Here is a 12,921-nt window from a genome sequence, read left to right on the forward strand (position 1 = left end):
GTAATATTCCTGCCCAGATTCCATGGGCTGCGATTCAACTCACGTGGTTGGCCTTTTCCCGTTCCAAATAAAAAAGTCGAGTGTCCAGAAGATTCCAAATTAATTCCTGGGATTCAAAAGTCTCGTCCCAATCCGAAGTAGAGTCATGACTCTCATGCCCCCTGCCCACACATAAGCTGCGGAATCACTGGTAGTGGTAGGGGCCATGTCGTCGCCGAGGGGCAGCGGCCGTCCATCCCAAATCCCGGAGTTCCCGGCGGGTTCCGCCGGCCGGTCGTTGCCGGCGGTGGGCTTCGGCACGGCGCGGTTCCCGTTCGTGGCGGAGGACGTCAAGAACGCCGTGTTCGCCGCGCTGGAGCTCGGCTACCGCCACCTGGACACCGCGTCACTCTACCGCTCCGAGCAGCTCGTCGGCGAGGCCGTGGCTGAGGCGGCGCAGCGCGGGATCATAGCGTCCCGCGGGGAGGTGTTCGTGACGACCAAGCTGTGGTGCACGCAGTGCCACCGGGATCTGGTGCTCCCGTCCCTCAAGGAAAGCTTGCAGTTACGGTTCTTGGGCTCACTCCTTGAACTTTATTCAATTATTCTCTTGTTTGTTTGGTCACATTTTATAATTTAGTGGTACTCCGTACTTTATTTGCACTGTTAATCTAGTAAGTATTTTGGGGTGAAATATTTGTTTATCTGACCCCTTTGCAACTTTGGTCAAATATACTATGAACTTACAAACACAATGTTTGCCAAATATTTATCAGGCAGATTCTAAGTCAAACCAACGTTAAATTTGAAATAAAAATAGCTCACAATTTAAAGTTGGCGTAATGATATCAACTATGAATAAGAGTACTCATGAAGTAAAGTAGAATCAAGTGCGGAGTTAGTTCCTTTTGTAATTATTTGAAAGGCCCTATTTGAAATGTCAAATGAATTAATCTTTACAATCATACAATTCTTCATAATTATATTGTAGTCGTAATATTTTAAACTAGATTTGTAAGTATCTTTTTCGCTCAAAAACAACCAGTACCAAGTTCTGTAGTAGGAATCTGTGCAGAAACACAACTGAAAAAAGGTTATCAAAACATATTTAATCAGGATCTTGTTGCGAAGATCTCATTGAATCGAACACGACAATGAAAATAGCTTTTGATTCAGGTGTTCCATTTGAGAGCCGTGGCCTCTTAAAGTTTCTAAATCAGCTTTAGAAAGGTTGGCGTCATCTATTGGCTCTTTAGGAGAAGAAAATATCAAAAGTAGTAGGTGAAATACTTCGACATAACAACTAACAGATTTAGAAAGTGTTTACCCATGTGGTTTTGTGTAAACGTTTCTCCTTTGCCATTTGCCATTCTCAAAGTCTAAATTAATATATTTGAAACGAGTGTAAATAACTAGGGTTAAGTAGAAATTCGAAACGAGTGAGCTACTAGACTCGTTTTGAATTCTTTTCCTTAATGAGTCGAGCCGGGCAATATGTTTTTGCTTGTCAAGATAACGAGCCTAACTAGCATTCGAGAGGCTCATGAAACTCGTATTTATCCGCACATGTACCTGTTAAATACTTAAGTTGCATCGATTTGATAATACATATGTTACATGATAAGCTGGTACAAACCTTCTCATGTTGCTCACAGTATATGATTAACCTTTTCCTTCTTTTGTTAACTTTTTAACTCAACGCTTCTCCAAAATGCATTGAAAAAACGAAGTTCATCTCGCTCGCATCATACATTGTGTGGAACATTTGGAAACAGAGAAATAGAAGAGTTTTTTTACCAGAAAAGCTTAACTGCACAAGGAGTTACTGCGCTAATCAGAGATGAGATTAGCCTCCTAGGGAGGCTTCAGCAACTTAATTCCTCCTTTTTGTACAGCCAAACTGCAGGGCAGTGTCGGATCTTTTCGTTGTTCAAGTTTCCTTTCTGTTCTTTTACTGCTTTGTTCAGTCTGTAACTTTGTTCATTTTCTCCTTCTTAATACAATAGCAGAGCACCTGCTAATTTCCCTAAAAAAATACATTAATGAGCCAAACGAGTCAAACTCTAGCTTACCCCACCCGACCTGAACCTTTTGCTTGTTAATGTTAATGAGCTTGGCAACTTCGAGTTTAGCGAGTTCGGAGTTCGAGCTTACCAAGTTCAAGCCAAACTAGTTCGGGCTAGCTCGTTATCCAACCTTATAAATAACCTCATATGAAAGAGAGTACTACATCGTCTCATTTTCTTCTTACAATGTGGTGTCAATCCAGTTTACAAATGCACCTAGAAAATGGGTACTAATAAAAATAGAAAACTGAATTCTACATAGAAAAATACACTCACACCACAGGGATTCTAGAAATATTTAATCCTGAAATGCTTATACATTAGCATCAAAGCTTCTTTTGCCCCTACTTGATGCATTCCTAAAATATTTACAGCAAGTGCACACTCAACCGTAGTATTGTAGATTCCTTCACATATCTATTTCTAATATTGCAAAAACAATTTGAAATCATGAATTAAGTACTTTCATTAGGAACCAACTTTGTCAATCTGGAATACTGGACAAAAGCTTGTTACCAACATTCGGTTCGTTTTAACATTTGTTTCAAGCATCTAACATTAGTACTTTTTTGCGAAGATCTAACGTTAGTACTGCTGTCGAAGTTGAGGAAAATCATGTACAGCAGAACTGGGATGCATTCACTGGGAGTGTTGGGTTGGGAAATCTCGAACTTTGATCTTTTGTGGTGGCTCTCCGTGCCGTCTGTAAAGCTTAAACTTACTTCCGCTCGCTTTCTCTTTTAGACTACTAAGACTCCTACTTTTAGGCTTTGGGTGCGTTCTTGTCTGCTTTGGGCAAAAAGTGTGTGAACTTTGGTGTTTTGTTCCGTTATCTTTTTGATAGTGAACCTGATCGTATGGCATGGTTTTATTTATTATTAGTAGTACTACTGTTGTGGTACCTACTATAGAAGCTTGTTTTCTTAAAACCGAATTTGGTGACTTTTGCACTAAGACTTATCTTGTTATGTATGTCTAGAAACCTCAAAATGGAATATGTTGATTTGTACCTGGTTCACTTTCCTATAAGTGTAAGACCCAGCGAGCCTCACTTCCCAATGAAAAGGGAGGACGTCGTCCCGATAGACTTGAGAGGCGTTTGGCAGGCAATGGAGGAATGTCACCGGTTAGGCCTTGCTAAAATGATTGGTGTTAGCAATTTCACTACAAAGAAATTGCAGGAGCTGCTTTCAATCGCAAAAATCCCCCCAGCAGTGAATCAGGTTTGTGATGATCAACCATACAAGCAACAGTGGTGACAACCTTTCTCTTGTCTATTCTACGATTTCAGTAACCAAACAAGAACTAGAAGCTGATTTAGGGAAAACCCCTTTAAATTGTGCACCCAGTCTACCCTGAATTGCTCCATCGCATCTGAAATGCCCTACAATAGTGTCTGATGTATGAGAAAACTTTTCAGGTTGAGTTGAATCCAAGTTGGCAGCAGAACAGATTGATTGAATTCTGCAAAGAGAAGGGAATTCATTTGACTGCTTATTCTCCCCTGGGAGGCCAAAGCAGGACATCCAATACCAATGCAGTACTGCACTCTGAAATTCTGAAAGAGATTGCTGAGGCTAGAGGAAAGTCAGTAGCTCAGGTATTTGCTGTATTATCTCAGTTCACCTTAGGATTGCTCGGTTTGTACCAAAATCTGCCTTGCCATTATTCATGCATAATTTTTATCACCATCCAGGATTAGCATGACATTTGGTAAGAAAGTGAATTCAGTACAAAATGTGAACAAATCTTGTCAGTAATCTAAAAATGAATTCAATATCTAGCCAATTGCACCTCAACGTTAGCTGTGCATTTCACTCCTGTTTCCGTCCAGATCTCATTGAGGTGGATCTACGAGCAAGGCGTGAGCATGGTGCCCATGAGTATGAAAAAGGACAGGCTGAAAGAGAACATTGAAATCTTTGACTGGGAATTGACCGACAATGACCGGCTCAAGATTAGTCAGATACCCCAGCACAAGAAGGTCACAGTGCTGTCGATCCTCTACCCTGAAGGCGTCTCCAGCGTCGATCTTGCAGAGATCGATGTGGTCGAAATGTAGCTGTCAGGTTCATGGTTTCGTCCGGTGGAGATCGAGTCTGTGACTTACAAATCGGTACAGTTGAGGCTCTTCTATGAGGCTTTGCTAAATGCAGTGTCAGTCAAATAATGTAGATACAAAACTCCAAATACAATCCTCTCCTTATTTAGTTTTTCTGTTTCCAAAGACGTGAGATTCTGAACAATTTCTCACAGTGCTGGTGTCACACATGCATGGTGCCAAGTCCTCTTTGGTTGTCTGATAAATAGCCTTTCTTGTTTCGAGCAGCTTCAGGAAGAAAGAAAGACCAGCATTACTTAAAACTAACAATCAACGAAAATTCGTCAAGCCCGTAGTGCGTAACGAGTGACGTTCACTAGGGTGGGTGGATACGAGAAGGCTCTTGTTTGTTCGACAGGCAGGCCAAAGTTTCCGTGGCGGCCGGCGAGCGAGACAACACAAGCTACAACAAAGGCGGACCTTGCCAGCTAGGTTAAGTGTATGACATACATGTGAGCCTTAGAGTCAAGGTAGAGAACCGAACGAACGTATGGTACCAGAAATTTCCTCGCTCCAGTTTCTTCCTCAACGTGTGACAACGAAACAAGCATGACCTATGTTGGCGAGTGCTAGACAACTCTCTCCACAGAAGGGTTTTTCGCTCCAGAACACAAGGAATACTGGAATAGCTATTTCGCTTGGCTAGTATAAAGCCGGTTGTCACGCGCATTTTGTGCACCGCGACCACAAGACGAGTATACCACAAAAAACTGCATGGCTTCGGTGCCGGAGGTGACCCTGCGGTCCGGCAACGCGAGGCCCATGCCGGCGATCGGCATGGGCACGGCCAAGTTCCCGGTCGTGCCGGAGACCACCAGGGACGCCGTGCTGGCGGCCGTGGAGCTCGGCTTCCGCCACTTCGACACGGCCTCCATGTACTCGACGGAGAAGCCGCTCGGCGAGGCCATCGCGGAGGCGGTGCGGCGCGGGCTCGTGGCGTCCCGGGGGGAGGTGTTCGTCACGTCCAAGCTGTGGTGCACGCAGTGCCACCCGCACCTCGTGCTCCCCTCCCTCCGGGAAAGCCTCCAGTAAGTTCTCCAGTGAGACTCTCGGAAAGACCCCGATCAAGCATCACAGGAAGTTGCACTGCACCTACTTGATGTTGATCGTGTCAACGTTTCAGGAACCTCCAAATGGAGTACGTGGACCTGTACCTAATCCACTGGCCGATCAGCCTGAAGCCGGCGCCACCGGTGTTCCCGGCCAAGCCGGAGGACGCCGTCCCGTTCGACTTCGAAGGCGTGTGGCGGGCGATGGAGGAGTGCCAGCGCCTCGGGCTCGCCAAGGCCATCGGCGTCAGCAACTTCACCACCAAACACCTCGACAAGCTCCTGGCCACTGCCACCGTGCCCCCCGCGGTGAACCAGGTCGCCAAATCGAACAGCTCCTACCAAGATTACCTAAATATTGCAGCAAGCCGATCGTCTCTGCAGTTAACTCTCCATGACTCCATGCATGTACGATCTGCAGGTAGAGATGAACCCGGCCTGGCAGCAGCGGACGCTGAGGAAGTACTGTGCGGAGAAGGGCATCCACGTCGCGGCGTACTCGCCGTTGGGAGGGCAGAACTGGACCGGGGAAGGCAACGCCGTGATGGATTCCGAGGTGCTCGCGGAGATTGCCCAAGCTAGAGGAAAGAGCGTCGCGCAGGTACGTACACCGATGGTTACATAAGCTCGATAGGTTGCGCAAGGTCACGCCAAATTCACTTTGTTTTTCTCCAAAAACATGCTATCAGTATGACACTAGCTAACGGCCGGATTCCATCTTTCCGTTTCCTTTCAGGTAGCACTGAGGTGGATCTACGAGCAAGGAGTGACCCCAATCGTGAAGAGCTTCAGCAAGGAGAGGCTCAAGGAAAACCTTGAGATCTTCGACTGGGCGCTGACGGACGACGACCTGCTCAAGATCAGCCAGAACCCACAGAAGAAGGTTGTCAAAGCTATAGGCATACTGTTCCCGACAGAGGGCGAGTTCACGTCAGTTGACCCTTCAGACATCGATATCGTCGAGGAATAGGCGCTGTGGCTCGCCCTGAGACCGCTTTCTTCACCGTTTGATGTAAACTACACAGATCTTAGAAACTTGGAATAAATAAAGCTCGTTCAGCCAGCGTTATGCTGTTTTTAAATTTCTCCCGAGTCATCGCTGTCAGGCTGCCAGCACGGAAGTTTTTTTTTTTTTTTAACCGAGCACGGAAGTATGGTGCACTGGAATCGGGATGGAATGGTACTAATTCCGTAGAGCACGCTTAGTTCTTTTTTTCTGACGGGGATTTTTTTCCAAGTTTTTGGTATCTCGAATTTTCGATGCCTGTCGGATTCAGGTCAAGCAACGGTTCAGAAAGATTCACATACTTGTTTAGGCCAATCTTTAGGGGAAGGCCCAGACAGCCCAAGTAAAGTAGTATGGGCTCGTAAGCTGATTCCCCAGGCCTGACCCGAACATTGTTCTGAACTTCTGATCGTGCAGAAGCGACAGACCACTGGAACATCGAACAAATAGCAGTCCATATATTCTCGGTCATCTTTAATAATCGAATAGCGGCAAAACGTGCTCTGCAGGAGTAACAATCGAACAGTTTAGCAGCATTAGGAAGCCCAGTGAGATACTATAAAATAAACCTGAAGCCAAGTAAGGCAGCAGCATTGCAGCAACAGGCAAGCAAGGATTCAACTTTGAAGCCAAGCAGAGTCGCCGGGGACCAAAAAACATCTGACAAGCAAAGCACAAGTCACACCCTCCCGTAACCTTGTATAAATGCGTCTGCGAGCGCATCGTTATGGTTCGGACTTAGAAGGAAATAAACATCAGTTAACTTCAATTAACTTGGAAGGCAGCGGCAGCGGGACGAAGCTGACACGGATCGGAGGCAATGGTTCTGGCGCATGTTCAGAGTGACGAGGCGGCCGCGTCGGCCGCCGTGTTCGCGTCGAGGTACGTGCAGGAGCCGATCCCGAGCTTCGAGCTCGGGGAGAAGTCCATCTCCAAAGACGCGGCGTACCAGATCATCCACGACGAGCTGCTGCTGGACGGCAGCCCGCGGCTGAACCTGGCGTCGTTCGTGACGACGTGGATGGAGCCCGAGTGCGACCGGCTCATCATCGAGGGCATGAACAAGAACTACGCCGACATGGACGAGTACCCCGTCACCACCGAGCTCCAGGTAAGCTAGCACGTATATGCATTATTCTTCGATTTTCCCCCCAGCAGAGTACATACTACATACATGTACGTGCAGAACCGGTGCGTGAACATCATAGCGCGGCTGTTCAACGCGCCGCTGGGCGCCGCCGAGACGGCCGTCGGGGTCGGCACGGTCGGGTCCTCGGAGGCAATAATGCTCGCCGGGCTGGCGTTCAAGCGGCGGTGGCACAACCGGCGGAAGGCGGCGGGGAAACCCCACGACAAGCCCAACATCGTCACCGGAGCCAACGTTCAGGTTAAAAAACTCATCACGACGGATAACGGTCACACATTCCGTGTTAATTGATCACACAAGATGTCAAGATCGCTCACAAGGAAAAATATATACTCTGTTGTGCTCCGCGATGGATGCAGGTGTGTTGGGAGAAGTTCGCGCGGTACTTCGAGGTGGAGCTGAAGGAAGTGAAGCTGAGCGAAGGGTGCTACGTGATGGATCCCGACAAGGCGGTGGAGATGGTCGACGAGAACACCATCTGCGTCGCCGCCATCCTCGGCTCCACCCTCACCGGCGAGTTCGAGGACGTCAAGCGCCTCAACGGCCTCCTCGCCGCCAAGAACAAACGAACAGGGTAGGTGCAATAATCCTCTGGCCTTGCCATGGAAAAAAGAGTGCACTTGCATGACGTGGCTGGCCGTCTCGCTGACAGGTGGGACACTCCGATCCACGTGGACGCGGCCAGCGGCGGGTTCATCGCGCCGTTCCTGTACCCGGAGCTGGAATGGGACTTCCGGCTGCCGCTGGTGAAGAGCATCAACGTCAGTGGGCACAAGTACGGCCTCGTCTACCCCGGCGTTGGCTGGGTGGTCTGGCGCAACAAGGAGGACCTCCCCGAGGAGCTCATCTTCCACATCAACTACCTCGGCGCCGATCAGCCCACATTCACGCTCAACTTCTCCAAAGGCACGGCCGGTTTTCTCCTCAGAATCAACCGATTTTCCCATGTTTCCATTGATTGCTTCACATGTTTGATCTTGTGCAGGGTCTAGCCAAATCATCGCCCAATATTACCAATTCCTTCGACTCGGTTTCGAGGTAGTACCCAATTCAAGAATAATCCAATCAGTTTAACTGATTCCCCAAACCTTAGTGGCGCTAATTAATTTTGTGGCATCTCTTGCAGGGCTACAAGAATGTGATGGAGAACTGCATGGAGAGCGCAAAGACGCTCCGGGAGGGGCTCCTGCGCACGGGGCGTTTCGACGTCATCTCCAAGGAGGACGGCGTGCCGCTGGTGGCCTTCGTCTTCAGGGGCGCCAGCGCCAGGGACGGGTCGCTGGCGTTCAAGCTGTCGGCGAGCCTGCGCCAGTTCGGGTGGATCGTGCCGGCGTACACGATGCCGGCGGACCTGGAGCACATGACGGTGCTCCGCGTGGTCGTCCGGGAGGACTTCGGCCGGCCGCTCGCGGAGAGGTTCCTGTCCAACGTGCGCATGGCGCTCAACGAGCTGGACCTGGCGGACAAGGGCCCCGTGACGAAGATGAGGCTCACCATCGAGCTGGGACCGGCCAGGGGCGCCGACGAGGAGGCGTCCGTCAGGGTTGTGGAGAGGGAGGCGGTGTCGGCGCACGGGAGCGTGTCGCTTGTTACCGGCAAGACGAAGGGTGTCTGCTAGTTAATTTGCCGTCAGATAACTATACGCCCCTGCGCGTTTCGATCACTCGATTGTGTTGCAAAATAAATTGCAGGGAAGGAAATAAGTGCGAACAAGCATGAAACATGTCACTTCGGTTTATTAAAAATCAGCCAACTGAAACTTACGAGAGAACCAACAGATCGGACGAAACGAAACTTTGCCCAATGTTAGCAAATCCGGCCAGATTTTAAAAGAGAGGAGACAAATTACTGTACGAAAACAGCAAAGCAGCGGTACAGTACTGTTCTGCCGTGGTAAATTTGCGCTGGCGAAAAAAAAAATCGAGCGCATGAATTCCAAAATTATCACACTGCTGAACTCAGCGGCGGCATAGCATGCAGCAATGAGCGTTTAATTACTGTTTGAAGGCCACAATTTAATTAGATAAACTTCACGAGGCCGACATCTTTAGGCACGCAGCAAGGGGAACTACCGGTACAAAAGCAAAGAATAAAGCATGTCGTGTCCTCATGATAAAGTTTTTTGGTAGTCATGCTCCATATCTTTTGAAATTCCTCTCTTTCCCCAATCAAAATGTGCGCCCTAATCACGAATATATCATGGAAGTGATACGTGGCAAACTCTTCCCAGCTCTTTTCTTGTTTAATGATTACGAACATAATTGTTTATTGCCTCGATTTGGATTACTCTTTTCTTGTTTCAGTCTGCTTCACTACCATACATCTTTTCCTTCATTCCTACATGTTTTTTTCCTTTAGATATTGTCGATGGGGAAGAAAACAATAACAATTTATTGCAAGATGTGATTATATCTCAGTTGGCTGATTTTTAATAAAAAAGCTTAAATCTCAATTGAGGCCATCACAACCGTTGTATTAAGATCTGAGCGTCATTTCTGTTCATTCCTCTTGCACGTTTTACCATTGGATTAAGATCCAACGGCCAAACACGTCGACTTATAAATAGCAAACCTGTTATTGTAATTCCCACTCTTTTGGGTAAAACAATACTTTTTTTAACCGTAGATTTTATGTTTTCTATATTAGTGATCCCCTTTTTATTGGAAATTTAATTAGTGGCCCTGCTCCATTGATTTTGAGGAGAAGGGTTGGCCTAGCTTTCCGGCGGCATAAACAAATATTCCCTCGATCCTAATTTTTTGTCGTGATTTTAGTTCAAATTTGAACTAGATTTCTTATGTCTTGTTAGAAAACAAGCCAACCGATTATATCAGATTAACTTATTGAGAAAAAAAAGTTGCTTGTGCACAGATAAAAAATACAAAATAGAACCGCCTGTCGGCGGATATGAGTCCAGACGTGCTGAGGATGGACATAGGCAAAGTGACCCGTGACCGAACTAGATGATGAACAATGTTTAGCTCCAAAAATCTCAACCCCCGAAATGAGAGGAGTGGCTCTCGTATTTATAGGCTTGGGATGGCCTTGGTATGAAGTTACAACTCTGTCCCTAGGCAATTTACGGTTTTGCCACCGGGTGTCACAGGTGGCCCCGTGGTAAATTCGCCATTTCACACTAAGTCTACTCGCCTCCTCATGTGGAAATTGGGTCGTACGGCTCTCCACCGGCGTCAATGATGGAGAACTTGCGTCGTAGCGTGCCGCGCCATGCCATGCCGGGCCTAGTCTCCCAGGTCGGTCGGGCAGGCCGGGGTGACCCAGGGGAGCCGCGGTGACTCGGGTAGGCTGGGTTGACCCGGGTTGGCGTGACGCGCCATCGTGCTTCTTCGGCGCCACACTTCTCCTCGTCGTTCCTTATCCCTTGTAAGGAGTCTCGGGTAGGGAGGAAATCCCCTTCATACCACACCACCTATTTCTCAATCGACTTAGAAATAGTTTTCTCATTCGAAGTCCAAGTTGTTGATGAATATCATTTTATCACGTTTATTTGCACGGATCTCTGTAATCAGATTGGATGGTACAAGTTTACACACCCTGTCGCACTCTAAATTCAACAAGAAAACATTCATTTGTGGCATCGCACTTATTATGGATCCTACATGTTTGAACTCATAGAATGTTCAAATCAACAGAATAACAAAACATATATACAAGATGAAAACTGCCCAAGACAGGCACGCTATATATGCTTGAGCACATTATTGCAACAGTGTTCAACCACACAGTAGAAAAGATTAGCTTATCACGCTAATAGAATCACACCTCCGTTGGATAGTGAGAGCCTGACAGGACGGCAGATGCACGCATGAGCGCACATACATCAATTACCTTTGCAAGAGAAGAGGCCGGAGCAAACCTCGTGGAAGGCCTCGAGGATGGCGGCACGGTGCTCGCGCGCGTTCACGGACACGTAGCAGTTGAGCAATGCCCGCAGCTCCGCCGGCTCGGCCATCCGCTTCGCCGCGATCACCTCCGCGATGGACCGCCGGAACTCCTCCCGGGGTGCGTAGGTCCTCTTGTCCACGGCCACCAGCACGACGCACGGCGGCTTCCTCTCGCTGGCCGGCTTGGGCTTGGGCTTGGGCTTGGGCGCGCTGCTCTTCTTCTTCTCGTAGTAGCTGCTGCCGCCGCCGCCGCCGCTTGCGCACGAGCAGCTGCACGGCGGCCAGCGGCGGCGCTCGGCCGGCTCCGTCGTCGTCGTCCCGCGGCGAGCCGACGACCGGCTGTCGTTGTCGTTGGCCGCGTCGATCATTAACTGCAGCCTCGCCTGGACCATTCCGTGGGCGAGGCTGGACAGGTGGCCCCGCGTCGTCAGCTGATCTGGCGCGTCCAAGGACAATGACGAGCACGACGCCGACGACGACACGCTGAGCCGGGTCGACGCGCCGCAGCACAGCGCGCGGCACCTGCTGCCGCCGTCCCTGTGCTTTGCATTTGCCGTGGATGTCGCGGACTGGCTCTTGCCGCTGCCGCCATTCTTCTTGCTCCGGCCTGAGAAAAGCTGCATCGCTGCTCTCCTTCCTCCCTGCGTCTTCTTGGCTGGTGTCTCTCGTCGTGCAAGTGCAGTAGTAGCTAGTGAGATACTCTGGCTCTGCGATGGTCAGAACTTAGCAGGTCGATCACTAGAAGAGGACGGGACATTGCACGGAGGTGTAAAGCGATCAAAGGCGCCGCCTTTTGGTTCCGTGATTGGGGAATTTTTAAGGCTTGGAAGTTGGAAAAGAGGGAGTAAGTAGCTGAGCTAGCTTAACTTTAGGATGTAGCAGGATCATGCTGTCCCCTAACCAGCAGCAACTTGGCATCTCAACTATGCAGGCTTTTCTCTTTAGCTGCGGGATTTTAAATACGGATCAGCTATCTTGTCAAATTGAAAACGTGCATGCATGGCCATCGATCGCAGGCGTCAATGATCGTACCTAGTAGCCGCCATTACGTGAAACCAACTACAGTACTTTACTTGTACTCCGTATCATAATTACAGCAGCACACGCTGTCTGCTTCAATCGTATGAAAATTCAGAAACTTTAGATTGATGGTGGATCGTAGTAGCATCTAGACACTGATCACTTTCCTTGGATACATTCTTGATTAACACAGGATTAATTACTCGAGGAGGCAGAAGGATTAAGAGAACCTAGACAACCAAAGCTAGAATAGGCCTCCCAGCTGGTGTAGTGGCCGTCATGTGGCCACTGTGCCAATCATGCAATCAGGCAGGCAGGGGTCAACAGCTTTAGCAACTTATCCCCTCTGCTTTTCCATCAGTTTCTTTCCGTTCTTTTTCCTAGTTTCCTTTTTCGGCAAGCTGGTAGGCTGTGTCTCTCCTCGCCAACCAGGGCAACCACCGATGGATTAGTTAATAGAGATTTCATGGTCACCGGCTCGTATTTGTTATACTACCAAGCAAGTAGCAGAGTATCTCACTGTCACTCCTTCAATCACATAACTGATTTCTACTTTCATCTTGTCCGGTAGTAACACGCTACCAAAGTACTATTCCCATCCTGCGTGATGTTTACTCGTTGGTAAAGCCGTGATCCTTGTACATTCGC

General features: G+C 48.5%; 3 protein-coding genes across 3 annotated transcripts; 2 read left to right on the forward strand and 1 right to left on the reverse strand.

Moving 5' to 3' along the window:
- Positions 1–39: 39 nt before the first annotated feature.
- Positions 40–6,277, forward strand: LOC100831797 (probable NAD(P)H-dependent oxidoreductase 1). The gene is given in 10 exon segments (XM_024455783.1): positions 40–543; positions 3,025–3,268; positions 3,466–3,645; positions 3,880–4,095; positions 4,138–4,146; positions 4,990–5,174; positions 5,270–5,513; positions 5,617–5,796; positions 5,932–6,097; positions 6,100–6,277. Coding segments are annotated over 10 exon segments (1,797 nt in total). The 5' UTR covers positions 40–205; the 3' UTR covers positions 6,135–6,277.
- A 647-nt stretch (positions 6,278–6,924) lies between these two features.
- LOC100832399 (glutamate decarboxylase 2) lies at positions 6,925–9,093 on the forward strand. Its single transcript, XM_003579804.4, has 6 exons — positions 6,925–7,312; positions 7,388–7,588; positions 7,708–7,922; positions 8,001–8,254; positions 8,334–8,386; positions 8,475–9,093. The coding sequence occupies exons 1-6, from the start codon at positions 7,022–7,024 to the stop codon at positions 8,964–8,966; spliced, it is 1,506 nt and encodes a 501-aa protein (XP_003579852.1). The 5' UTR covers positions 6,925–7,021; the 3' UTR covers positions 8,967–9,093.
- A 1,735-nt stretch (positions 9,094–10,828) lies between these two features.
- Positions 10,829–12,194, reverse strand: LOC100835807 (probable transcription repressor OFP9). Its single transcript, XM_003581237.4, has one exon. The coding sequence runs from the start codon at positions 11,874–11,876 to the stop codon at positions 11,190–11,192; it is 687 nt and encodes a 228-aa protein (XP_003581285.1). The 5' UTR covers positions 11,877–12,194; the 3' UTR covers positions 10,829–11,189.
- Between the last annotated feature and the right edge of the window lie 727 nt (positions 12,195–12,921).

Source organism: Brachypodium distachyon, chromosome 5 (assembly GCF_000005505.3).
Source record: "Brachypodium distachyon strain Bd21 chromosome 5, Brachypodium_distachyon_v3.0, whole genome shotgun sequence".
NCBI lineage: Eukaryota > Viridiplantae > Streptophyta > Magnoliopsida > Poales > Poaceae > Brachypodium > Brachypodium distachyon.

Coding starts and splice junctions, on each gene's coding strand:
- LOC100835807 (XM_003581237.4), bottom strand. CDS start 11,876: ATGCAGCTTTTCTCAGGCCGGAGCAAGAAGAATGGCGGCAGCGGCAAG.
- LOC100832399 (XM_003579804.4), top strand. CDS start 7,022: ATGGTTCTGGCGCATGTTCAGAGTGACGAGGCGGCCGCGTCGGCCGCC. Junction 7,923..8,000: donor GCCAAGAACAAACGAACAGG/GTAGGTGCAATA, acceptor TCTCGCTGACAG/GTGGGACACTCCGATCCACG. Junction 8,387..8,474: donor TCCTTCGACTCGGTTTCGAG/GTAGTACCCAAT, acceptor CATCTCTTGCAG/GGCTACAAGAATGTGATGGA.